The sequence below is a fragment of the Melanostigma gelatinosum genome (assembly GCF_949748355.1).
Source record: "Melanostigma gelatinosum genome assembly, chromosome: 9".
NCBI lineage: Eukaryota > Metazoa > Chordata > Actinopteri > Perciformes > Zoarcidae > Melanostigma > Melanostigma gelatinosum.
Genome location: NC_136642.1, coordinates 10,875,783 through 10,903,279, shown reverse-complemented (window position 1 = coordinate 10,903,279; position 27,497 = coordinate 10,875,783). Strand labels below are relative to the sequence as shown.

The 27,497-nt window shown below is 42.9% G+C and overlaps 1 protein-coding gene across 4 annotated transcripts; it reads left to right on the top strand.

Annotated features, from left to right (window-relative positions):
* The first annotated feature begins 1,282 nt into the window (after positions 1 to 1,282).
* myh14 (myosin, heavy chain 14, non-muscle) lies at positions 1,283 to 25,716 on the top strand. 4 transcript variants are annotated; one of them, XM_079275859.1, is made up of 42 exons: positions 1,283 to 1,423; positions 2,580 to 2,736; positions 3,459 to 3,486; positions 4,414 to 4,528; positions 4,782 to 4,829; positions 6,453 to 6,545; positions 6,670 to 6,733; positions 6,969 to 7,067; positions 7,215 to 7,358; positions 7,449 to 7,663; positions 7,758 to 7,910; positions 8,222 to 8,395; positions 8,716 to 8,889; positions 8,980 to 9,094; positions 10,484 to 10,689; positions 10,822 to 10,943; positions 11,165 to 11,234; positions 11,317 to 11,477; positions 12,294 to 12,402; positions 12,855 to 12,986; positions 13,098 to 13,304; positions 13,491 to 13,628; positions 13,755 to 13,878; positions 14,296 to 14,467; positions 16,003 to 16,215; positions 16,342 to 16,486; positions 16,573 to 16,779; positions 16,968 to 17,072; positions 17,242 to 17,394; positions 17,627 to 17,875; positions 17,965 to 18,078; positions 18,170 to 18,268; positions 18,355 to 18,567; positions 18,659 to 18,820; positions 18,914 to 19,042; positions 19,156 to 19,244; positions 19,324 to 19,447; positions 19,553 to 19,761; positions 20,442 to 20,550; positions 21,040 to 21,212; positions 21,407 to 21,430; positions 22,338 to 25,716. In XM_079275859.1, the coding sequence occupies exons 1-42, from the start codon at positions 1,313 to 1,315 to the stop codon at positions 22,519 to 22,521; spliced, it is 5,832 nt and encodes a 1,943-aa protein (XP_079131985.1). In that variant the 5' UTR covers positions 1,283 to 1,312; the 3' UTR covers positions 22,522 to 25,716. The 4 variants fall into 4 exon arrangements, with proteins under 4 accessions (XP_079131985.1, XP_079131984.1, XP_079131983.1 ...); XM_079275856.1 differs by lacking the exons at positions 1,283 to 1,423; positions 2,580 to 2,736; positions 3,459 to 3,486; ... (4 more) ...; positions 6,969 to 7,067; positions 7,215 to 7,358 and adding an exon at positions 9,499 to 9,567 and having other exon boundaries at positions 7,506 to 7,663; XM_079275858.1 differs by lacking the exons at positions 1,283 to 1,423; positions 2,580 to 2,736; positions 3,459 to 3,486; ... (4 more) ...; positions 6,969 to 7,067; positions 7,215 to 7,358 and having other exon boundaries at positions 7,484 to 7,663; positions 21,407 to 21,440; positions 22,338 to 22,469.
* Positions 25,717 to 27,497: the final 1,781 nt, after the last annotated feature.

Sequence of the window (27,497 nt, the reverse complement as noted above, 5' to 3'; positions counted from 1 at the left end):
TCACACGTTTAGGCCTAATGACTGGCACAAGGCCTGGGTCGTAATAATCCACTTTTTCTTGGTACTTGTGTAATGCACGTTATGAGTTTTTCATTGTTGCATATTGGAGCATGTGACATATGAATTTGATGTCTTATCTGAAGCTCCCTCTCTCTTCTGCACTGTTTTCACAGTGAGCTCTATGAATAGAACAATACTCTCCTTCAGCCTAATGTTAAGAGGCCGTTGTAGCGACACTGACTTCATTTCACACTCATGATCTGAGACTGGCACTGTAGGACAAACCCACACACACATACCGTATGCACTTTTAATATTCTGAGCATGTAGTTCAATCTGTGACTAATCTACACCCACACACGCGCAAACACAAACAAGCACATAGTTTTTGTGTTGTGCATGTTAAGCAGAGAGAATGAAGTGTAGCCGATCCGAGTCCTGTGACCTGGTCAGAATCAGAGTTTTACTACTTCCTGTCCAACCAGGACAAGAGAGGTCCTCTCTGCTGTCGCCATCTATTCTCGTCTGCCATCGGATACAATGGCCGCTCTTACTCCAAAGCTCTCTGGCAGAGATTCTGTCAAACATTTGCACAAATACATTTAGGTTGGCTTCATTTTATATGTAGGCCAGCTGGGTTACGGTAGAATTAAAGTCGTTTTTTGTAAACACTATGGTTACATTGGATTTCATTTTTGATTGCTAGATAAAGGTTTTTTTTTTAAATTGATGTTCTGCCTTCTAGGTAGCTGTTAGCTTTTATTATGTTCGGCACAGAATGAATGAACTTTTTCAAAATCTTGAGACGAGTAACTTCAGCACAGCTTCACAGTTCGGTCTGTTTTACTTTTAATCGAATTAATGACGAAACTCTTGATGGTGCATCAAAGGAAGATGCTAAATCCCAGATTTAAAACGTCTGAGAGGATCTGAGTCAATGCAAGAATTATATTATTTCAAGATAACAGCTTTCAAACGATTTATTATTTATTAATTATTCTAGGATTGATTTACAGATAGCATATTTCGTAAATGCATTGCTTGTTTGGCCCCCGATTGTAAAATTGGCACGTTGACAACGATTCATGCAGACATTATGTTCACTAAAGCACGTTTAAAGTCTCTGCATTTTGAATCTCACATTGAACAGAAACACTTTCTTCCTTCATCTACTGTACTGTCTTCATTAACTCTCTCTCTCTGCCTCCGTCCCCAGTCGGCCAGTATTCGGGAGGAGCGCGGTGATGAGGTGGAGGTCGAGCTGACAGACAGTCAGAGGAAGGTGACTCTGTCCAGGGAGGAGGTGCAGCGGATGAACCCCCCACGCTTCAGCAAAGTGGAGGACATGGCCGACCTCACCTGCCTCAACGAAGCCTCGGTGCTGCACAACCTGAGAGAGAGATACTACTCTGGCTTGATCTATGTGAGTCGACGATGAAACGATGAAGGACTCGTTTGCAGCATATAACGAATAAAGAAACCTGTGGACACGGTTCTCACACCAAAGCACATGTTCACATACATGCATGTTGTACAGTACATGCGTCGGCTCCTCTGGCATCTCCTGTGTAACCGATATGGGATGTGAGAGAGGTGAGGAGTCTGTTTACAAAGTTGTTGGTGTGTGTGTGGTGGCAGTGGGAGGCATCTCCAGTTTCTCCTGCAGAAAAGGGGGATGAGAGACATGAGTATAGATAGGAGTGGAAGTTATAGTGATGTAAGCCAATGATAATTCACATACACAGGAAGCATAGTAAAGTAGAATAATACATAGGCAATTAAATGTAGTTCAGCTGCCTTTTAATGGGATGAATGATGGAGGATCATGCTGGGAGTACAGAACAAGGCAGGAGCAGGGATAGGTTGTTGGAAGAGCTTCGAGAGGCGTGTTACAATATGATAAGGTTTATGGTTTATGTATCGTCGTGAGGATATTAACAGTGCTGACTAGTGCTGTGTAGAAAATACAATCACTGGTTGCATTTACATGAGCCAAAAATGTTAATTTCTGAACAAACTGACATTTATAAACCTACAAAAATCGGAACATTTACGGATGCAAGAGTCAGTTTTTTGCATTTTTGATCATGTGTAATGAGGATACAGACCATTTACATTGTGATGTGATTGGCGTTATGCGTATGGAGCAGCAGTCTGGAAATGATCAACTGAAATCAGTTTCATTTTAAATTCCCTGACTGCTCCGATAAGGTTTCCCTGTGTCACAATAAGTTAATTAATGTAATGAGGAACAATACCGCTGGCCTGCGTAATATATTGAACCAAGCAGAGTTGCATTGAGCGCTTCATGCTTGGTTTACCGCTGCACTTTCTGCTGAAAGTAGTTTAATAAGAATATGCTACTCCTGCAGTTATCAAGCCACCCACAGTCATTGACAGTCTCCTTGAATCGAGCACAAACCACTTAACTCAAGTGAATGAGCATGTGGACGGAGAGAGAGTTCTGTCAAAAACAGTATGTTATCAAACATACCTCGCGCAAAGTGATGCGGATTTATTCTGACTGCACTGTGACGATTAGGTCACCGTAAACCTCTTTGCTCTGTGTTTTTTTCCAGACGTATTCAGGGCTGTTCTGCGTGGTGGTGAACCCTTACAAGAACCTGCCCATCTACACAGAGGCCATCGTGGAGATGTACCGGGGCAAGAAACGGCACGAGATGCCCCCCCACATCTACGCCATATCAGAGGCCGCCTATCGCAGCATGCTCCAAGGTACCCGACACTATCTGTGGCCTTTGACTCCTGACTAACTCCGTCACCATAGCTAACCTACACACCTGCTATCAGCTCAACTGGCCTGAAACATGAGACTGATCTTTGATCGCTGAGCCTCACCATGAGCGCTATTTGACGGTATGGCGTATTCCTGACTCATGGCTCAAACGCCTTTAAAAGTGAAAACAAATAGGCAAGATGGTATTTTTTTTTGCAACAGAGTTCTAGGTGTGGCACTCCCACAGATACGTTGACATAGCATATTTGTTGAGCTCATGCGAGAGCTAAAAGCAGTTAAGATCTGATTGAGGGCTGTCTCTGCCTCGGGGTGTCCTCCTGAGAAAATGAAACAGGCCAGATGAGTCTGTGTCTATGTACTTTCCTCTACCCGTCCCCCTCAGGCAGGCTGTAGGTGTGTTACTGCAGTGACTGAACCTGTAGGACCAGTACCAATTCTACACTGACAGTGTGGGAATCTTAAATAATACATGGCAATGTTGCAAACAGTGTTCACCCATTGGAGACCAGCGTCGTGTGGTTTAGCAGCCTAGTGTGTTATTCCAAGGCATCGACACGCCTAGACTTTCAAATAGTTGGGATCCTTGTCGCTGTTTTGATGTTGACTTTGCTGTCTTGTCAGCAATGTATTAAAGCGCATGTTTAAGACTCGTCTCATCTGCCTGTCACTCATTTGTCTTCACATTGTTTTCCTCTCACAGACAGAGAAGACCAGGCAATCCTCTGCACGTGAGTAGCCTGCTGTAGGACGCCAGTGTGTCTGTCTGTGAATGCCAATGTCTGCCTCTGTTGGAGTGTTTGTGTCTGTGTGTCTGGTGTGCTGTCTGTGTGCGTTGGTGCCTCCATGTGGATGTAATTGTAACCGATTCCGATTTCAAGTGGATCAAATTAGATTATTTTTATTCAAATGTAACTCGATCAAAAACATATGAAATCAAAATGAAAGGGTGAGCACTGCTCTGCTTCTCTCATTCGCCTCTATGCAGCTAATGATACATCTGTTGTTTTTTAATGCAAATGTGCAAATGCAGGACGGTCCCAATGTTCAAACTGATGTCCGTTATGGGCCACTGTCAAACATGGATTTAAAGAATCGGGCCAGAAAAATGACATCTCAGCAAAAAAAGTCTGGCCTGTAATGTGAACGCATCCCCCCCCCCGTCTGTTTGTAGCCATGGTTTGTCTGCCTACCTGCTTGCCTGAGGGCCAACCATCCGTCTCCCTGTCATCATGTCTTCCTGTCAGACTCTTCCTGTCATTGTCAAGGATCCAACTTTAGGCTCTTCTTAAATCAGTGTATTTGGGGCGAGGCGTCTCCTTCTTTTAGATCTCTTACAGCTGCTATTTTTACTCCATTCTCCTTCGTTCTTCTCCAAAAGCAACAAATCTGACACGGCCTGTATCCTCCCCACCTGCTTTCTGTTTAGACCTGTGGCTTTGAATGCACTGCATGGGCTCTATATTTATTGGTGTAAGGAATGAGTATTTGGCCCTTGTTCCTGTGTGTTCTTTCTTTTTTTAAATGCATATGTATATACAGTGTGTGTGTGTGCGTTTTAAGGTGGACCGTTTTGTAAAGAGACTGTGTGGTGTGTGTGTGTGTGTGTGTGTGTGTGTGTGTGTGTGTGTGTGTGTGTGTGTGTGTGTGTGTTCCAGAGGCGAGTCTGGAGCTGGGAAAACGGAGAACACTAAGAAAGTCATCCAGTATTTGGCTCATGTTGCCTCCTCCCATAAGGGTGGCGCTCTGGGTAGGAACAAGGAAGCTGTACAGGTATGTCACAGTACAGACACCGCAGAAGTAAAAAATAAATAGAGCAGCTGGAAAAACTACATAAAAAAAGAAAAATAGAAGGGCCATCTAGGAACATGAAGAATAAAGGGGTGAGGAACAACAGGAAAGATGGTGTAGGAGCGTTGAGGGGAAAGAAAGAAATATGACGTAGGATAAAGCTGTAGGAATCTAACATTAAATCCCCTCTTTCTCTTCTTTCTGCGTTGCCCCTTTCTCTTTCCTGCATGCTAAGATGGATGGCTCGAAGTCCTTAACAAGAGGCTGTTCTTTGGTGAACAGGGTGAGTTGACTCTGTGCTGTTGTCCTGTCCTGTGCTTTTGTCCCTTCCTATTTCCTGCTTAATGAACTCCACAACGATACAGAGTAGCCTTAAACTTTAACATCAGGGCTGATGTGCTTCCTCATAACAGTCAGGCCTTGTATAGTATATTTGAGTTTGCTTGTTTGTATTCCTTTATTTGTTGTTGTTATTGTTGTCTTATTTGTCTTTTGTTTGTTTGTTTATCCCATTCATATATTCAACCATCCATCCTTTCTCCTCCCTCCTAAAACTTCATCCCCCCCCCTAATTCGTCAGAGTATGCAATATGTGAGTATGAAAGTATTATATAAGACAACTTGGGGTATATTTATTGGAAGTTACCTTTTTGTAGAATATTTACCAGAGCTGAAATGATTCTCTTGCTTCATAACGAGAATCATTTCTTGATGCGGAGTGTTTTCTTTTCTTTCTGGGTCTTTTAGTTTTGGCACGTTTTTATTCTATTCTCCTCAGTGCTGATGTTTGGCTTCCCTTTCCCAGTGACTTGTAAACGCCACAGGTTTTTACATGCATTGCTGCTGGAGAGGCGGTTTTAATCTCATGAACTGTACAGTGTGTGTGTGTGTGTGTGTGTGTATGTAGAATGAGTGCAGGTGTGGCTGTGTTGCCCCAGCTACGTGAGTATGTAGCAAGTGAACAAGTGTACACATTTAAATGTGTGGTTTTGTTCACGTGTGTAGTGTGCTGACCATGTGTGTCTGGAGATGGGGATGGCTTGTCGGCATTCTTGTACAGTTTCTACAGTCTAACGACCTCCTGTAAGCTGCAGTAACTCCCTACACTGGCTGCTGCTGTGCTGATTCTGCATCACTGGCAATGCGACAGCTGCAGTAATGCATTGCAGCTAGCAGTATGGTGTTAGCGTTCAAATCTGTAGCTTCCCTCTGCCGTTGTTTTTCTACCACAGTGGTTCGCAACTGACTCTTGTTTGTTGGTTTCTGGAGATTGCCTTTTAATAATGTGATACAATTTGAATTAATAAAATGTAAAACAAGACTGATACAGCAGCGTATTGCTGCTTAGCGTATGCTAGAAAAACAGATCAGTGACATTAAAATGTGACGAGATATTTCTCACTTTATAACAAGGAATGTTTTCTGTCAACAATATAAAATACTACCACTGATCTTGTTATAACATGAAATGCTTCATGTTGTAATATTTATATTGTAATAACGTGAAAAACATGTTATAACAAAGAAACGTTCGCGTTATAACATGATACTGATCCTTTTTCTAGCTTAGCAGCAATACGCTGCCATATTGATGCACTTATTATTGATTGCTAAACTAATGAGGGCTCGTTACTTTTGTTGATGTTGAGAATCATTTGTTTTGGGGTCTGGTGATGGTGCGTGTTTATTGATGCTATTTTGGGCTCTAAAATGCACCATTTTGTGTCACTGCTCTTCAACGATGAGTCGCACTTTTTTTTGTTTTACATAACCTATCAGTAGGTACTACAAAGAGAGCAGAATTAGATGGTGCATTCTAGCAGATAGGCCCTATGGAAGTGTTTATGTTGGGGCTGTAGTCTTTGCCGTGCTGTTAATCTGATCTGACGTGTCCTGTGTGTCTCAGGGCGAGCTGGAGAGACAGCTCCTGCAGGCCAACCCCATACTGGAGGCCTTCGGCAACGCAAAGACCGTCAAGAATGACAACTCCTCTCGATTTGTAAGAGCAGACAAGATACATTATGCAAACAGATACAGTTTATTACCTTCTGAATCTATCCTAAGTTTGATCATTTTTCATAGAAATCAACTGAAACACAAAACCACTTTTTCTTCTTCTTCAGGGTAAATTCATACGCATTAATTTTGATGTAGCGGGGTACATCGTTGGTGCCAACATCGAGACCTGTATCCTTTTAACAAGACAAAAAATGTATACAAATTAATCCACTCTTGCTCTGTCAGTAAGCTGTTTCATTTACAGCAAAGTTTGGCGACTTTGTACTTTTATTGTTACACTCTATTGTGTTTATGGAGTACTCGCTTTTAGGGTGTTCATTTAAAAAAAAATGTGCAACATAAATTGCATATTTTAAAGGTTTACACACACATAGTGTATTTGTCCATAACCATATGAATCCAGACCTCCTTGAAAAGTCCCGGGCCACCCGTCAGGCCAAAGATGAGAGGACGTTCCACATCTTTTACCAGTTGCTGTGTGGAACTTCAAACGAGACAAAAGGTAAAGTACCAAAGTGTGACCATGAAATATTGCTAGACTACAGAACATACTGTTGGTGAAAATGTTTCTATGTTCTGTAATAATTAATGTCTTTTCTATTTAAATAGATCGCTCCGTTTCACCTTTTGTTTTTATTCCCATCCCCAGCGGACCTGCTCTTAGGAACTGCTGATGAGTACCGCTTCCTCAGCGGAGGGTCCATCCCTGTTCCTGGTCAGAGCGATTCAGATAACTTCACCCAGACCATGGACTCCATGGTTATAATGGGCTTCAACCCGGAGGAGTCGCTCTGTAAGAGAAAAGAGAAAGTAGTTTTTGCTTTCTGTCATTTGATCGTTGCTATAAATCACCGGCCCTCTCCCTGTCTCGTCTCTTCCTCAGCCATGCTTAAGGTGATATCTTCTGTGCTCCAGTTGGGGAACATTTCCTTCATGAAGGAGAAGAATCACGACCAGGCCTCTATGCCTGATAACACAGCTGCTCAGAAGCTGTGCCATCTGCTGGGCATCAATGTGCTGGAGTTCACTCGGGCCATCCTCACTCCTAGAATCAAAGTGGGTCGAGAGTATGTGCAGAAGGCCCAGACGAAAGAACAGGTAGGATGAATGTGCATAGAGGTTTGTTCTCATCACGATAAGCGGACATTTGTCCCTGTGGAGTGTATCTAACTGTATACCCTTCTTCCTCTAGGCTGACTTTGCTGTGGAGGCCCTGGCTAAGGCCACATATGAGCGTCTGTTCAGATGGCTGGTCCACAGGATCAACAGAGCTCTGGACCGCCGACAGAGACAGGGAGCCTCCTTCATAGGCATCCTCGATATCGCTGGATTTGAGATCTTCCAGGTTTGTTCATGTAATGATGGTGTGTTTGTTTGAAGTAGGTTATTTATACAGTTTGAACATGAGGGATGATGGTGGAACTGATGAGGGATGTTTCTTTGTTTCATGCGTGCCTGAGCATTTTCCTTTATTTCTACTTTTTGAAGACCTCTTACAGTTTTAGGTTTGGGAAGCATTATAAGCATTCAGGGGTGTGGGGTTGTCACCATTGAAATGTCTTAACAAATGTCAGGCAAACAAGCGTGTTCATGTTGTTCCATAGTTTAAATCATGTTAATTATTGAGTCTTTCTTTGCTTCCCCAAATCCCTGCAGCTGAACTCCTTTGAGCAGCTGTGCATCAACTACACCAACGAAAAGCTGCAGCAGCTCTTCAACCACACCATGTTCATCTTGGAGCAGGAGGAGTACCAGCGGGAGGGCATTGAGTGGAACTTCATCGACTTTGGCCTTGACTTGCAGCCCTGCATTGACCTCATCGAGAAACCAGTAAATACACGCAGAAACACAAACGTTTGGTGAAAGGATCACACATTATTACCTGTTAAGTGATTCGAATATAGATGCTGATAGTCCAGATTTTCTTACCATATAAATAGTGTGCATTGGTTGGTGATTAAAGTTCAGGTTGCAGATCAAACCTGTGGCCCACAGAACCTCATCACTTCACCACACCCACAGATGAACAAGTGAATAAAAGAACATAAATAGAAAACAAAAACATACACACACTCTGCTTTGATTCCTTCTCATCTTGAATTATAAAGAATCACAACAAATGGTGTTGTTTTTGTCCCCGTCTCCGTTAGGCCCACCCGCCTGGTGTTCTGGCCCTGTTGGACGAAGAGTGTTGGTTCCCGCGGGCGACAGACCGCTCATTTGTGGAGAAAGTGTCTGCTGAACAAGGCACCCATCCAAAATTCTTCAAGCCAAAGCAGCCACGCGGGGAATCTGACTTCTCCATCATTCACTATGCTGGCAAGGTATCCCATCATTTCATGACATCTTTCCGTGTCTGCCATCTTTCCCATGCACAGTCATCAACTAAAATCCTCCCCTGTGATGTATCTCAGGTGAACTACAAGGCACATGATTGGTTAGTGAAGAACATGGACCCTCTGAACGACAACGTGGCGTCTCTTCTCCACCAGTCGTCTGATCATTTTGTCTCAGAGCTTTGGAAGGAGGGTGAGACTGATTTACTGTCGCGTTCTTTCACCACCATGTTCAGTAAACCTCTAAAGTGTAGACTTGATACGTGTACAGCATTAAATATAAATGTACTTTTAACTGAAAGATATTTTTATGCCCTCCATTTTTTTTTTTCAAGCTTGTCAAGTATAAACGATAAAGCTTTCTGGTTCATAATGTACTAATTTAACTGTATTTATCTCTCTTTCATGCAACTATTCTATCTCTCTCTCTTTCTGTTCATCTCTCCTCCTCCTGGTTCTCTCCTGTGTCCTCTTGCTCTTTTCCTTCTGTTCTTTTCTCTTCCCTCTCCACTAATTCGGTGCTTGCTTGGACTCCATCTTTCCTACCCTTTTTTTCTTTCTCCATGTGCCTTCCTTCCTTCCTCTTTCCTGCATCAGATATTCAAACTCTTCCTCGTGTGTACTTCTTTGACTCGTATGCCACACTACAGGCTAATGGCTCTGACAGTAGGTTTTTCTCCTCCTCTGTGTATCACACACTCTTATTCCTCACTCCCACCTCTGCTTACATTATTCCTTTGTATTCTGTCTGCCCGCTGTTTGAACGTAGTGTGATATTTTCGTTTGTATTTTTGCTGTAGTGTCACTGTGCTGTGTTTGCTTCGAGTGACAGTGCTGTGCTTGTGTGACGTAGTCCACCATGGTTGTGTAGAAATTTGAAAGTGTCAAGGTAGCAGCATGCTCATTATTAGTCACAAAAGAAAACACATTCAGGATCACATAACGGTTGTGTTGCACAATACTGCCGCAACCAACTGCCACTGGAGTGGTTTCATGAAAACCTGCCAGGCAGAAATGTGATCCTGACGTTGGCATTCAGTACTAACATTCAAATAGCAGCCACGATATTAGTCTAATTGTATTATTATTGTAGATGTTTGGCTGATTGTGGAATTGGCAAATATATCATGCAACTGTCAAATCAGGAACATAATATATTATCTTGCTTTTGTTTGAAATGATAGACGTACAAACCTGCAGGCATGCCTGTCGTGACATGTTTACAGCTTTGATACTTTAAATCTTTAAAAACAGGTTAAGCTCGACAACTTGTTAGGCACCCGCACTGTACTAAGACTGTGTGTGTCTTACTGGCCGATATGGATGGGCAAATATATTCTGTTGGTATTGGCTTTTAAACCATGTCATTGCATCTCCACTGAACTCCTCCATTGTACCATCTGATATCATCTTTCGATAGCTTGATAGCAGATGTGTAAGCGGTTGTGAAATCATGCCGCCCATAGCATTAGTGTGGCCTTCACACATACATCATCATGCCAAATCTGGCAAACACTCTCTTCATTCCACTAAACTGATAATTGCTGCTGAAACTGAGGCCCTGCTCCATGTTTTGGTCCAGTGGACAGGATTGTGGGTCTGGACCAGGTGTCGTCAGGAGAGAACAGCGGGCCGGTCACGTTCGGATCGTCGGGGCTGAAGACGAAGAAGGGAATGTTCAGGACCGTTGGTCAGCTTTACAAGGAGTCACTCACGAAGCTGATGGCCACGCTGAGGAACACTAACCCCAACTTCCTGCGCTGCATCATCCCCAACCACGAGAAGAGGGTAAGACGGGGGGGGCTGGATAGGCATGTGGAATCTGTTTTAAATCAAAACATGCAAGAAAGCTGGAGAAATGTCTGAATTAAACTTTCAATTCTTTTCACTCTTTACCTTCTCTTGTCTGCATGTCGTCAGCCTGGTAAGCTGTCTCCCAATCTGGTGTTGGACCAACTGAGGTGTAATGGAGTTCTGGAGGGGATCCGTATCTGCAGACAAGGCTTCCCTAACCGCATCCCATTCCAGGAGTTCAGACAGAGGTGTGTGTGTGTGTGTGTGTGTGTTTGATTGTAGTATTGTACAAATTTCCCCCTGGGGATGAATAAAGTACCTATCTATCTATTTCTGGAGCTCAGAATAGACTAAACGGACACCAACACACACACTAAATGCTTCATCACACACTTTCTTCCTGCAAATTATCCTTTTTAGTTTTTACATATGCTCAGTCTTGTGTCTCTTGGTCTAATTTGTCCTCCAGATACGAGATCCTGACTCCGAATGCTATTCCTCGCACCTTCATGGATGGCAAACAGGCATCAGAACTCATGGTGAGACAATTTTCCGTAGTTAAAAGAATTCAACACGCTGATTCAAACGGTGTAAATCTCCAACCACTGTTTCCTCGTTCAGATCAAAGTTTTGGAACTGGACCTCAACCTGTTCAGGGTGGGTCAGAGTAAAGTCTTCTTCAGAGCTGGAGTCCTGGCTCATCTGGAAGAAGAAAGAGACCTAAAGATCACCGACACCATCGTACGCTTCCAGAGCGCCTCCAGAGGCTATCTCGCTCGCAAGTAAGAGCATTGCCAAGATAAAACATAAAACATTAGCAGAGAGAAAGGTATGATAGATACTGAATTATTGTTCCTGTTGGTAATGTTTAAACATTTGTTACACATTAATTGACTTGATTTAACTTGAGTCATCAGTCAGTCAAAGTTCACTTTATGCGAATTGAAACTAAAAGGATAGGAGAAGACAAACGTCTAACACTGATGGTTTCTCTATAAGGAGCACTCACTTGCTGATGTTTAGAATGCAGTTTTGTGTTTCACTCTTCAAGGAGCGTTAATATTTAATCTTTAGCCCCTATCAGTGACTCAGGAATAGCAACAGCAATGACTGCTAGTTGGCCTGTAAAAGACATAAATAATAAAGTTATATTTTTACAATGGTGGCTAACTAATTAAAGGTACGTTCATTTGAATAGCACATGTCATGCACAAAGGTCATTCAGAGTGCTTTACATAATGCATTAAAACATCAAAATGCAAAGTAAAACTAAGTGTCCTAATGGCCTGGACTTATACAACTTCTTTGTCTTTTGCTTGACAATAAAGTATGTTATGTTACCAGTAAATAAAAATACAGTAATCATTAAGTTGTTGCTGTTGATTAATGACCCTGTTAAATGCCTGCAGATGTTATTTAAACATTTCACTTAAAGTTCAGACTTATAACTTGTCCTTGGTTTCATTACCTGACATCTATTTAGTTCTGTAGTTTCTGTTTCTGAAAGGTCATTGCTCTGCCTTGAGTCATGTCAGAGATTATCTGCACTCACTTATGTGGTTTTGTTGCTTTATTGTGGTATTTATTTTACTTCTCAGGTCCTTCCTGAAGAAGCAGCAGCAGCTGAGTGCTCTCAGAGTCATGCAGAGGAACTGCGCTGCTTACCTCAAACTCAGGAACTGGCAGTGGTGGCGGCTGTTCACCAAGGTACTGAGTGCAAAACCATGTGACAACAAAGACATAAAATACACAATCAACACATCTGCAAGTGATCTCTGACACAGCTGAAACATTTCAGTTTATTTAGCTTTTTTTTTAGAACTTTGATTTAGTTTCTTTGTACGAGTAAATCAAACAAGCATTGTTTAAAAAGTTGTGCTGTAGTATGACAATACAAATGTAGAAGGAGAGATATAACTACTAGTTGGTGCAGGAAGGACAAAAATCTGACATCCCAGCTCACAATAAACAAAGTGTGTAGTAGGTGTAAGATCCTTGCAATTGAAACAATATGTTGAAAAATCAATACAATGACTTTAGGGCCCTGATAAGGGAAATAAAATAAGATACGCCTGGATACAGGAAATCTAATCAAAAGGGATGCATGCATGGGGAATGTCCCTCATATTGACCTCTGATCCTTATTCTGTGCCAACCAGGTGAAGCCCCTGCTGCAAGTGACCCGGCAAGACGAGGAGATCCAGGTTAGGGAGAGCGAGCTCCTGAAGGCCAAGGACAATCTCACCCGAGTGGAGCAGGACTACACAGACCTGGATAAGAAACACGCTCAGGTAATGAACGTCCATCTTGTTCTGCTGCCTGTCCACCCCACTGAAATCCATCTGCTATGAATCAGTGCCTCGCTCACCACTCCTCCTCATCCTTTCGTTGTCACCTTCTAGCTGATAGAGGAGAAGTCAGTGCTGGCTGACCAGCTGCAGGCGGAGGCGGAGCTGTTTGCGGAGGCAGAGGAGATGAGGACCAGGTTGGCCAATCGCAAACAGGAGCTGGAGGAGGTGATGGGTGAGATGGAGAGTCGATTGGAGGAAGAGGAGGAGAGAGGCACGCAGTTGACCAATGAGAAGAAGAGGATGCAGCAGAATGTTCAGGTTAGGAGATCAAGAGGAAATAAGTTAACTCTAATATGTAAACTAATACTGACTTATCTTATCTTTCTGCCAGATTTGCTTTGTTCATAAAAACAGAAGAAAATCTGTAACATTACATGAATTGTGAAGTTAATTTGGAGCTTTTGTCCATTCCCTGTTGCTTACATTTTGTCCTCTCCTTGTCAGGACTTGGAGGAGCAGTTAGAGGAGGAGGAAAGTGCCCGACAGCGCCTCCTGCTGGAAAAGGTTACTTTGGAGACCAAAGTGAAAAGTCTGGATACCGACTTGCTGAGCGCAGTGGACCAGAGAGACCGACTCAGCAAGGTGGGCATCACATTATTACTTTTTCATCTTGTATCATGTGTGAGTTTGTTTTGTGTGTCATTGTATAGTACACCGGTACATATTTTTCCATGATCCAATACAATGTTGATATTTATGTCTGAGCAGGAGAAGAAACAGCTGGAGGAGCGTCTGAGCGAAGTGACGGATCAGCTCACCGAGGAAGAAGAGAAAACCAAAAGTCTGAACAAACTCAAGAACAAACAGGAGGCTGTCATCGCTGACCTAGAGGGTAACTGTCAGCTGTACTGTTCCCTGCTGCATGCTATGATTGGATTCAAATGACTCAGTCAATTCTGTTCAGAAGATACGCTGGTTTTATTTTGAGTGATTTTATTTATTTTTTTATATATTTGAAAGACTTTTTACATAAAGGTGTTTTTTTACACAATGTGGAGTTGTAGCAACTTTAAATTGTTCCACTTCAATATAACACTTTTTCTCCCAAATATGAGTGGATTATTGTGAAAAATAATATCTCAGTATTAAACTAAAATAATTAACACCATCATTTTAGCCAAAGCTAGAGTAATCTTACATTCTAGCACCCAGTCATAATTCATTAGTGGAGACTGGTATCCTTGTTATCCAACTTTTACTCTTTAAATGCTGCGATCTAAAAATCCGTTGCTTCCACAACTGTGTGCAGAGCGCCTAAAGCGTGAGGAGCAGGGGCGCTTGGAGCAGGAGAAGTGGAGAAGGAGGATGGAGACCGACTCTGTGGAGGCCCAGGAGCAGTTGTCGGACATGGGCATGCTGTCCGGCGAGCTGAGGGGCAGTCTGGCTCAGAAGGAGAAGGAAATCACCACCCTGCAGGGCCGGTGAGACGCAGGACGACATATGAATGAATGAATGAATTTTATTTATATTGCGCTTTTCACAGACAGTAGTATCACAAAGTGCTTAACAGAGCAGACATTTAAAAGCATAAAAAACACAATGTGACCCTAGGGTCAATAAATTATCTACACAGAAAAAATTTAAAATAATAAAAATAAAATGAAAATGTAAAACATATTTTAAGAGCGGGTCTAGGACATGGGTTTACTTTTACACAAACGCCAGCCTAAACAGGTGGGTTTTGAGCTGGCTTTTAAAAGTATCCACAGTATCTGCGAGGCGCAGAGTTGCAGGCAGAGCATTCCAGAGCCTCGGGGCCACTGCCTCAAAGGCTCGGTCACCACGGCTCTTAAATCGTGTGCGTGGGACTGACAGAAGAGATCGGAGTACGGGGGTGATGTGAGACCGTCGATTTGTCCTGGTGAGTAATCTGGCGGCAGCGTTTTGGATGACCTGCAGACGGTTAAGAGCAGATGCACTGAGTGATGTGAAAAGTGAGTTGCAGTAGTCAATGCGTGAAGAGATAAATGTGTGTATGATCATTTCTAATTCAGGTGTTGATACTACAGATCTCAGTTTACTGATATTTCTTAGATGGAAGAAACATGACCTGGCCAGCTGCTTAACATGAGGGTCAAACGACATGAATCCATCAAAGAAAATCCCTAGATTGGGCAGGTTGCAATGGGCAGCAGAGGAGAGTGGACTAATAATCTGCCTGATCATGGGGACAAGCTCCTCTGGAGCAATAACTAGGACCTCAGTCTGAGAGTTGTTGAGTTGCAAGCAGTTTTCTGCCATCCAGTCTCTGGTGGCATTGACACAGTCCAGGAGCCTAGTTAATGTGAATGCCTCGCTGGGTTTAAATGACAGATGGAGTTGGATATCGTCTGCATATAAGTGATAGGACACATTATTGCTTTTTATGATCGGTCCCAAAGGTAACAGATAAAGGGAAAATAACAAAGGCCCCAGAACCGAGCCCTGCGGTACACCACAAGACAGTGGAGAGGTAACAGACACAAAATCACCCACAGAGACATTGAAACTTCTGTCATTGAGGTAAGATGTAAACCAGTCTAACGCTATGCCAGTTATGCCCACCCAATTACGTAGCCTCTTAATCAGGATGTCATGATCTACAGTGTCAAATGCAGAACTGAGGTCCAGAAGAACTAGCACAGAGCAGTCACCTGCATCAGCACACATGAGAATGTCATGTGAAACCCTCAGGAGAGCGGTTTCAGTAGAGTGTTGCTTACGAAACCCAGACTGGAACTTGTCATACATGTTGTGCCTCTCCAGTGCAGCAGTAAGTTGTTTGGCCACCACTTTCTCTAAAATTTTGGACAAGAAAGGTAGTTTTGATATGGGCCTAGTTCATGGGCAAAGCTGGATCTAAGTTAGGTTTGATAGATGCAGTGATAGACGCAGTGACACAAATAAAGGCTCGTCATAGATCTTTCACACTACACCCCTCCCTTAATTCGCCTTTGTCTTTTGCTGTTTCTGTCAGGTTGGAGGAAGAAGGAGCACGTCGAGCAGAAGCTCAGAGGGCGCTGAGGGAGGCCATGTCACAGGTGTCTGAGCTGAAGGAGGAAGTGGAGAATGAACGAGGGATGAGAGAAAGGGCGGAAAAACAGAGGCGAGACCTGGGGGAGGAGCTGGAGGCTCTGAGGACTGAGCTGGAGGACACTCTGGACACCACAGCTGCACAGCAGGACCTAAGGTACAGGATACGCACATAAATGATCATAAATATAGACTTTGATAGTTCAGTTTCTGTTGTCGGGACAGGACTGAAAAAGCTTGTGTAATAAAAAGGGCAAGAATGATACCTCTTCCGTCTACGCAGGTCTCGTCGGGAAACGGAGTTAAATGATCTCCAGCGGTGTGTTGAAGAAGAGACCCGCCACCACGAGGCCCAGCTATCAGAACTCCGAGTCAAACACAGCGCTGCTATAGACGGCCTCCAGGAACAGCTGGACAATAGCAAGAGAGTAAGAGGAACACCGCACACGTGTTCAAAACACACATGCATGTGTAAACATGTCGCTCATCAGGTGCCGTCCATGTTCTCTTACAGGCGCGTCAGTCCCTGGAGAAGGCCAAGACAATGCTGGAGGAAGAGAGGCAGAATTTGAGCTCTGAGCTCAAGAGCCTCCAAGCGAGCCGCACGGAGAGCGAGAGAGGCCGCAAGAGGGCCGACGGTCAGCTGCAGGAGTCCAGCGCCCGACTGGTTCAGGCTGAGAGAGAGCGGGAGGATAGGGAAGAGCGAGTGCACAAGCTACAGGTGGAAATGGATACAAACACGCTGCTATTAAACCTTAAATTCATAGTTTAGTTGTGAAATTTGTGTGTGTTCAAATAGGTGTTGCTTTGTATGTTTTGAATGTCACAACATCTATGGTCCTGCAGTGAAGAGATGCTCTTGTTTTTGTTCTGGTAAATTTACCTTTATCCCAACTGTGGCTTTTTCAGTGTGAAATTGAGACCATCTCCAGCAATTTGTCCTTATCTGACACCAAAACCCTTCGGCTCACTAAAGACGTCGGCAGCCTGGAGGGCCAGCTGCACGATGCAAAGGTAACAAAGTGAAACACACACAGACATCAGGGTTGATGCAGGTGTGACGTTTACCCACTTTTAGCAATTGAGAGAGTAGCAATAGCTTTTTGAAACGTCTTCTCAAAAGCACACGCACAAGCTTGTCACCGGACTTTGGTTGACACTCTTGTCGCTTCTTCTCACTCAGGAACTGCTGCAGGATGAATCTCGTCAAAAGATGGCTCTGGGCTCGAGGGTGCGAGCGCTGGAGGAGGAGAGGAACGGACTAATGGAAAGACTGGAGGAGGAGGAGGAGAGAGCCAAAGAGTTGACCCGGCAGATCCAGACTCATACCCAGCAGGTAAAAGACCCTCGCGGGCTTGGTTTAACTCTATAACTGCTTTATCTCTTTGAAATAGATCCACAGCAGTAAAACATCAAAGCTACCCAAAAACAGCAGATGCAAACATAAAAACATCCACTTTCTCATATTTCCAAGTGTTTCTCACATCCCTTAATACTTCACAATAGCCACAGATGTAAAACGAATGGTTATTTGGTTATCATGAACTATTAACCCCTCTCTGCTTCAGCTGGGAGAGCTTCGTAAGCAGTCAGAGGAGGTGAACACTGCGGTGGAAGTCGGAGAGGAGACACGCAGGAAACTCCAGAGAGAGCTTGACGGCACCGCCCAGAGGGAGCGACAGAAGGAGGAGGAGAAGGATCGGGTGGAGAGGCAGAGGGAGCGACTGAGAGAAGAGATAGAGGACATGACACTTGCCCTGCAGAGAGAGAGACAGAACTGCACGGCCCTGGAGAAGAGGCAGAAGAAGTTTGACCAGGTCAGAGTCTCATCAGTTCGCCGCCATGCACAGGCTGCAAATATATTTCCTTCCCTCGACCTCTAACTTTGTCTCCGTCACCCCGTCAGTGTCTGGCAGAGGAGAAGGCGGTGAGCGCTCGGCTGGCAGAGGAAAAGGACAGAGCCGAAGCAGACAGCCGAGAGAAGGAGACAAGACACATGGCTCTTTCTCGAGCCATGCAGGTAAGCTAACTGAGAGCAGACCGTAAACGATTTTTCGTTATGTATCTGTGATTGCGGCGATTAATGTTCTTGTGTTTGTGTGCGTGTGTAGGAGGCCCAGGATCAGAGGGAAGAGCTAGAGAGGTCCAACAAGCAGCTCCGTCTGGAAATGGAACAGCTTGTAAACCAGCAGGACGACGTCGGCAAGAGCGTAAGAATCTTCCTCTCGGGACTCCTTCGTCATTTCTCTGTCTCAGTCCTCAGTGAGTCACCGCATATTATCTGCCCCTGAATCAGGTCCATGAGCTGGAACGCACCCGCAGGAGCTTAGAAACAGAAGCCCAGAGCCTGCGGGTTCAGGCGCAGGAGCTGGAGGAGGAGCTGACGGAGGCGGAGAACTCAAGGCTGAGGCTGGAGGTCACCCTGCAGGCGCTCAAGGCTCAATTTGAAAGGGAGATAGGCACCAGCGAGGAGAAGGGAGAGGAGAAGAGGAGGGCGCTCAGCAAACAGGTAGAGAGAGGAGGGAGAGAGAAGAAAATGTGTTGTTGCTGTTCTTCTCTCCAAATCACACAAAGTATTCTTATCCTCCTTCCTATGCCAGGTGAAGGAGCTGGAGATCCAGCTGGAGGAGGAGAGGAGTCAGCGGTCTCAGGCCGTGACTACCAAGAAGCAGCTGGAGGCTGAACTGCAGGAGTCCGAGGCCCAGGGGGAGACAACCACCCGCGGGAAAGAGGAGGCTGTGAAGCACCTACGCAGGCTGCAGGTAAAGACATTTTCAAACGCATAAACATTGATTTTCTGTACTTGTCAATGGCATGCATTCTAAAAAAAAAAAGGTGTCTATTTGTTGTTTCAGGGTCAAATGAAGGAAGTTCTGCGCGAGCTAGAGGAAAGCAGGTTGGCTCGGGATGAGGTGATCTCACAGTCGAAAGACAACGAAAAGAAGATCCAAACTCTGGAAGCGGAAGTCCTGCAGTTTTCTGAGGTGCGTATATTTAACTGAAACCCAACAGAAATATTAAGATATAATGCTTTTAGAAATGGTGTCTGTGTTCTGAGTGACTTTAAAAGCCGGTGTGCCTTCATTTGTCTGTGTAGGAGCTCGCTGTGTCAGAGAGGCAGAAGAGACAGGCTCAGCAGGAGAGAGACGAGGTGGCCGATGAGATGGTCAACAGCAGCTCTGGAAAGTTAGTACCACTTTACTTTACTGTTGTTGCTTGGTATATGGACTTGTGTTGGTTTGACTAAAATGTAATGTCTGTCCAGGAACGTACTGTTTGAAGAAAAGAGGAGGTTGGACGCACGAGTCAGTCAGCTGGAGGAGGAGCTGGAGGAGGAGCAGAGTAACTCTGAACTGGTTGCAGAAAGACAAAGAAAGAATGCTCTACAGGTACTGTAGATTTACACACACACACACACGCACATCTACCGCTCTCAATGTCACTTCATGAAATGGCATGTAAGCTTCCTCATTGCTGCACTGTTTGCGTTCCAGGTGGAGACTCTCACCGTGCAGCTGCAGGGAGAGAGGACTTTGGCCCAAAAGGCTGAGGCGGCTCGGGAGCATTTGGAGAGACAGAACAAGGATCTGAAGACCCGACTGGGGGAGATGGAGGGAGCAGTGAGGGGCAAGCACAAGCTCAGCGTCGCGGCCCTGGAGGCCAAGATAGATTCGATGGACGAGCAGCTGGAACAGGAGAGAGCGTAAGAGAAACGGATAATTACATTCAAAGATTGGCCCTTTTTTAACTTTATATTTCTTTTATTTTCAGGAGAGACTTTAAAAGAGAATATAAATTAAAATAGCAATGAGGGGTTATACACCAGGGTCAATGCAAATGTTATACATAAAAGTTCACTCTATATTAAATGTTACTTTCTCAATTTTCAAAATAAATGATTGAACTTATGCAGTACCTATAAAAACGCATAAAATATAAATCTGTCATGTTATACGAGCACCCAGACTTGAGATAACATCATAATGGCGGAGCGTGAATTAAAGCCAGTATTACAGCTTTCTTTTGGCCTCACACCAAACCGTGAACATGATTTTAAACAACTCGTATTATAAGAAACACTTTGAATTAAACGTGCCACTTTTAAAGGTACATTGTGTTGAATTTAGTGGCATCTAACAGTGAGGTCGCAGATTGCAACCAACTGTGCCAGGCGTGTAGAAGAACTACAGTGGCTGAAACAAAAACATGAATTGCTGAATTGGTTTGTCCCTTCTGGGCTACTGTAGAAACATGGCAACATGTACAATGTACAATGGTTTTAAATATTTAAAACCATTGTAACAATTAGATGGAAATGTTTTATAGATGTCTTGAATTTCTTGGTGCAACAGGTATCTTAAAATGAACATTTCCATCTCTCAGGGAACGAGCCATTGCTAACAAACTGATGCGGAAGACAGAGAAGAAACTGAAGGAGGTGATGATGCAGGCAGAAGACGAGAGAAGACACGCAGACCAGTACAGAGAACAGGTAAGAAAATTGACATTATCCACACGAGGATAGACAGAGACGCACCATTAAATATGAATCTAATAGGGGTCAGGTCAGCTAGGAACGCTGCTCTAATTGTGACCCAGGGCACAAAGAGAGTGTTGAAAAATCATCCCAAAATGAGTGATTTAGCTGGCTCAGTCCAACCGAATCCTAATCCCACCCCGGCGTCTGTGTGTTCATTGGGATGCTAGAGCGTATTCCACTCCGAAGAATAAATCCATCAGCCACAGCAGAGACACACACTCCCCTACCAAAACATCATCGGTGATAATCTGCCAGGTTTAATCTGACTCCTGATCCCCATCAGTCCTCCTGTCCCCAGACTAATCTCTCTGTTTATATATCTGTCCCCTTCTCTTCTTGTTCCCCTTCTTTCCTCCGATCCCGTGTCTCACCCTAACCTCTGCAATATGCTCCGTCCCTTTCCTCCTCTTCCCCAACCACCTTGCCTCTTCCTCCTCCCAGCTGGATAAATCCATGGTCCGCCTGAAGCAGCTGAAGCGGCAGCTGGAGGAGGTGGAGGAGGACAACTCTCGCTCCAACGCCCAGAAGAGGAAGCTGCAGAGAGAAATGGAGGAGCTCACCGACAGCAGTCAGATCATGGCACGAGAGATCGCCACTCTCCGCAGCCAGCTCAGGTAACCCTGTGTGTCTGTGGGTGTGTGCACGTATTTTCAGTTTGAATTATAATTTATTGTTGTTTTGTTTGTTTTTAACCCCCCCATTAACTCTATATGATATGATTTGTTGTGTTGTGCTCTTTTGTTGCATCTGTTTGTGTCCATCTAACACAAACAAACTGTCCATCTGTGTCCGTCACTCCAACACTCAGCATCCCTGAATGGAAGCCAGATCAGTAGGTCAATGTGTGTGTCATATTTTTATCGTTTGTGTGCGTGTGTGTGGAAGGGTGGAGGCTTAATGCACATGCACATTTAGTGCTTGTGTTTTTATTACTTAATTGATTTGGATCGACAACCATCAAATAGTAATTGATTAACCATTCAAATAATTTGTCAAGCGAACCTTTTCTGTTTCCAGCTTTTGAAATGTGAATATTTTCTGCGTTTGTGAATTGAGAATCCTTTGGTCGCACAAAACAAGCCATCTGGAAACATCACTTTGAACTTGTTATCAGCAACTATTTTATTTCACTTTTTAGACCGAGCAATTTGTTAATTAGTTGAGAAAAAGAATTGATAGGGGATATAATTGTGAGAAGCAGCCTTAGTTTTAAGTAAGTAAATGGCAGATCTAGTGTATTGGGCTCAATACAAGACAATATTCTGTCGTAATATATTTCTCTCTTGTATAGTTAGTCAGCCCTAAAAGTGTTAAGGCAGCCGAGTTTAACCTACAGGTGTTTCTGATGTGCCCTGAAAATAGTTAATAATAAAAAGTAAAGTCAAAACGTCTCCCAACTCCAGAAGCAGACCGGTTAACAGCCAGAGAAAATCATTTTTACCATGTGCAAGTATGTGCCTGATAGATGAGCTGCACACATGTTGAATTTACATTCTGCGTCTACATTTCACTTTCTCAAGAGAAAAGACTTCATGCATGAGGACTTTCTTAGACTAACGGGATCTCAGGGAGAAACGGGAGTAGCTTAAAACAGTGTTCAGTGCTTTGTATCTTCCAAAGATCATTTTCCAAAATCGGCTCTTGTAGATATTTGGACCAATACGTTCGTTTTTCAGAGAAGCGCTCTCTGCTGGTTCCTCCGCCGGACAAACTGTAACTCCGCCTCTCTTCTTGTCCAGGCGTGCTCCTCTGGCGATGCGGGGACGCAGAGCGCTGATCGACGACCTCTCGTTGGAGAACTCTGACTCGGAGGAGCCCCCCGCCTCGCCGACCCCTTCCTCTGGACCTCCAGGGACCCCGACTCCCTCCTCTGAACACAGCCTGGACCCTCCGCCGCCCTACAGCGTCAACAACACAGAGTGACGCACACATAGACTCAGTTACCAACATAACGCATACACACACACAGACAGACATCGGCCTCTCACAGCCTCGACGACTCAGGGGTGAAGGCGTAACATGCACACGGCACATAACACTAGTTCCTAAAAGTAAATTTAAGATGAATACATCATGCGCTATAACTGTTAAACAACCTCGCAGAAAAAGTGTAAAAATTAGATTTTACAAAGAGGCAACTGGAATTAATTTTTATTTTGTAACAAACTGTGACATAAAAAAAATGACATTACAAAGACTGGAAATTTCTACAATACATCTACAGTGCATTTCTGATAAACTAAACTACATTTCCCAGAGTTCTGAGGGGAAAGTGAATTATTATCAACTAATTTCATGATGCTGTACAGTAATTAGAGGCCAGAAAACATTACGGTGGTCACGTATTTTACATTCGGAAGTATTTAAAAGCTAAAGCTAAGCCATGTTTACCCCTTTGACGAGAATATATAGATATAGATATATATATATGACAGCTTTACTGCTGTGTATATATATCGTTCATAAAGGGCTGCTGGAGAGTGAAAATAGATATTTCTGAGAGGTGTTGAGACAATCTGTTACATAAAGCAGTCAACAAGATGAGTCTAATACACACATGGAATGTGATTTCTCACATTTTCATTAGTCCGTTTTAAAAAACATGGAATGAGAGAGACTTGAGTAATCTGGCAAACAGAAAGGAAGAAAAAAAAAACATGGCGCAAATTTGGTTGAAATGGCAATTAGTAACCAATATTTAACTTTTTATTGTAAATGTTTGATCAGAAATTACACTAACTAACTTCCATAATATATTATATCATTTTCATATAATTTGACAGAATTGTGGAGAGGCAAGCATTTGGCCATAAAAAGCAGCGTACATGAGTTAAGCTGTTTTGAATTTAAAAAAAATAATTTTTCTGTCGAGTAGAAAAAGAGTCTGTTAGACAAAGCGATAGGTAGTATTAGATAGTTTCTTTAACTAAAGTCTTAACATATTGCTTCAGAAATTTGAATTTGTATCATTTATATCCAATGTGAAGTCATTGATCGCTGGTTACTTTCTGTGCGCCCGTGAGTCCGATCTCTTCCGTCCCCGCTGGTGCTGATGTCGGCCTGAACTGGTCAATTGTCATTTTGATTTTTACTGATTATCTGTGTAAATTATTCATCAAACAAAGCTTTTGTGTTTAACCAAATGGTGGGCGTATGGATGAGAAAAAGGGACGTAAATAAGTAGTAAGCGTAGAGTAGCTGTAGAATAGAAGACGGGAGTCGAGGATGGTGAGGTTTTCTACTTTTCCTCAGTAGAATAAACTCCGTCTCTGCTGACACTTCCTGTGTAGAATAACTGAGCAAGAGACTCAAAAGCATTTCTCAGATACGAGTAGTATTAGATAAAAAAATTACAATGGAGGAATGAATTTTTACGAAGCGAATGGTAAGTAGAAGAAACAGAATCTTTTTTTCTTTTTTTTTACCCAAGCTATCAACTCAACGTGTGTGGCGTCGACCAAACACCTTGCTGTCAAATAGACAATGTTTGCGTGAAACCTGCTTTCAAATGTGTGTTTTTCTTTTGTTGATACATCTCCATTTTGCTCAGCATGTTTTATTTATTGTTTAACAGTCTTTTTATTTTATATATATATATATATATTTTGTTCATGACCTTGAGCACCTTCATGAGCACCTGTTTGCGTCTCGTATCTTTACGGCTGTCCAGGAAATCAATGTGATAACTAGACACAAATGACAATGTTTTAAAGAAGTAGTGACACATTTTGGGCGATGTGCTGATCCGCTTTCTTGTGGAGAGATACCACTTGCATGTCTGTACGGTAAATATGAAGCTGCAGTTGGTTAGCTTAGCTTAGCATAAAGACTGGAAACAAAAATCCACCGACTAGCATCTCTAAAGCTCACTAATTAAAGCTTGTATGTTTAAAAACAAAAAAGTTACATTTTTAAAGACGCAGTAAGCAGAGACTCCAGGAAGTCACTACGCCAGGCTAAGGAATAGTCGAGCTGTTTACTCCTGTTTCCAGTCTTTGTGCGAAGCTAAGCTAAAGGTCTTCTAGATGCATAGCTTCATATTTACAGACATGAGGATCATTTAGATCTTCTCTTCCCAAAAAGGAAATAAGCTTATTTCCGAAATGTAGAACTGTCTCTTCAAATAATAAAGTGTCACTGAAGCTTTAACTTTCAATTGGAACTAAAGGAAGATAAAGTTGCTCTGAATGTTTTCTTTGTATTCTGGTTATATATATATATATATGTTATATACTAGATGGCAACGGATGAATGATCCTGTTGGTGTTTACCTTTGATTGTGGTTGATTACGCACAGAACCAGTTATTTTCGGCAATCAGGGTTGTCATCACTGCTGCCTCCCCTTCCTTCTGTTTAAATTGAACAGGTGTGTATTTTCATGAAACAATGCAAATCTAACATCTGCAAAACGAGAACCGTAAGCGTGTACAGTGCTCAGGTCCCCGTATCGTGATACATGTTGAGCTTTGTTTTTGCCATGCCAGGTTTACTGTGAATCACGGTTAGTGATGGGTGAAGAAAGACTACTGACGACATATATTTAATGTCTATTAAAGGGTTTGATTTTGAGTTTTTATGTATGTACAATTCTTTTATTTGAGCAAGATGCAATTGATTTAGTTTGAAGCTGTGTGTTCCATTATTATTGTGTAAACGCTGCACTTTACACATTACCACTGGAGATGAAAAGAGAGCCGGACATCGTCAGTACATCGTGGCTGCCCTGGCGGGTTGTAATGTATCTCAAAGAGGCCGACATTAAGCATTTAAGCCAAATGAGCTGACATCACGTGTCGTCGCGACGCGATCTGTCACTCAGAACTGTTAAATGTCGTATTCTCAGAATGTCGTATCAACATCTAAACGTGGCGACTTTGTTCACGCCTTGATAGACCAAAATCTGAAGACACGAGGATTGAACTGCTGGAACGAGATCGCTTCTGTTCGCCTGTAGCAAGAGATGAGGCAGGTGCTTCTTTAAGGTGTTATTTTTCACGTTTTGTTTCTTTATGGCTACTGTGGAACTTGAAACATTTTGGAAAAAAATGTTTATTGTTTTAGCCTCTTTTTGTTCATGATGCTGTAATTATAAAACATCTGACTGGGGTTGACTTTAATATATGTCGTTGGTTTTGATCTTTTGTGTTTCTGTGTGTTTCTTTGAGAGCACAAGCTGACCTCATTTACTGAAGTACTGTACTTCAGTGTAAACTGGAGGAACTTGTACTTTGCTAGAGTATTTGCATTTCATGCTACTTTATACATTTCACAGGGAAATATTGTACTTTGCATTGCACTACATTCTCAGATTTTACATCAGTTTCTAAGAGGCTGTATTTTTGATTAAACTACAAAACAGTATGAAATACCTTCACCTCAACCAACTACAGCTGTAAAATAATACTTACATGCGACATTAGTCCATTAATATACTGCAGTGTGTGGCCCGCTGTTATGGTAGAACACTCATAGGCCATTTTAATGGTAATTTAATATTGCACTACTATTTTTACGTCAGTAAAGAATCTGAATACTTCCTCCATTACTTCTACACACAAGAAAAGAAGTTTAGTATTATAACAGCATTTATCTTTCACATATTGACATTCTGAATATTTGTCACGATTTTAAACATTAACATTTAACACTTACGCAATAATATCATTGTAATCAATACACACATTGAGACACAGCTCAAGTAACAGTTGAAGGCTTTCACATAAAAGGTTTGGTGCAAAAATGGAGCAAATAAAAATGTTTGATATACTGTATTATAAGATAATATATTATAATTTACTGCCAGTCAATTGTGTCTGAACTAAAAAGAAATGACATTTGTGAATGTGTTGAATTTGAGGTTCAATCTCACGCAAAGTAATTCTAATTGATTTTAAATACCATCCTTTCTGATCTTTTTGCAGCAAGGTAGCTTAAAACAATAGAAACACAAGACAATTGAATACATTAAAAGTGCTGCTCTAAGATAAGAACAAAAGTATACCTCCCTTTATTAAGTAAAGGCTAAAGAGTCTGAAAGCTTATTAAAAACAATTTCACAGTATTTACAACAACAAAAAACTGAGATTTAAACAGAATGCTTTGACAGGCAGCACACATCCTGAAAAGCTCTTATTGAGCTCACGTTGTCAGATTTGTACTGAAATGTGTTCAAATGATGATCAAGACATTCAGACGTTTAAATTAAGGGCAAAATGCAAACAACACCTCTGGATAAATTATGCTGCAAAAAGTATGAATGACTAAGAAAGTCCCAAGTAATGCTTTGAATAAGAAAATGCTCTCTCTAGCAAACCGCTCACTAAAACGACATGCAGTCCAGTGACTTCCTGTCCTTTAAGATATCAGTGAACAGCCACTCATCCTCATTGGGCGGTGTTGGTATGGGACGGTGCTCAGGATTATGAAGCGGTACAGAGAATGATTGAGCTACGCCCTCAAATGGTGTAAACTTTTGGTTATTTACCAGCATACAGGGACTCTCCACCTGAGGATGCTGGTACGTCTGCAGCTCCGAGGTGTAGTAGTGGTGGGTGACCGATGCGGGGAACTCGTTTTGAAGTATGTCTGTCTCTTGGTTTGGCTTAAAATGGTTAAACTGTGTCTCTGCAGCGTCTTCATTTTGTTTCGGCGCCTGCGAGCTCCTCTGATCACGCAGGAAGTGGTTTGTGGACAATCCTTGATCTCCATGGCATCTGTATTGATATCTGTACTCACCTGTCTCACAGTGTAGTTCCTCCAGCTCAGATCTGTTGCCGAAACTTTCTGACTGAGCTGCAAATCCCACATCATCAGCACCGACTTCCTGCCCAGTGTCACCTTGGCATGCACAGATACTTTCAAAATAGGCCTCTACGTCCGTGCAGCCTCCTAAATCCTT

What these genes read in the sequence shown, in the direction of transcription:
- myh14 (XM_079275859.1), top strand. Translation starts at nt 1,313, where the DNA reads ATGAACCCCCCACGCTTCAGCAAAGTGGAGGACATGGCCGACCTCACC. An exon ending in TTGACCTCATCGAGAAACCA is followed by an intron (nt 8,396 to 8,715) that starts GTAAATACACGC and finishes CGTCTCCGTTAG; the next exon opens with GCCCACCCGCCTGGTGTTCT. An exon ending in AGAGAGACCGACTCAGCAAG is followed by an intron (nt 13,629 to 13,754) that starts GTGGGCATCACA and finishes ATGTCTGAGCAG; the next exon opens with GAGAAGAAACAGCTGGAGGA.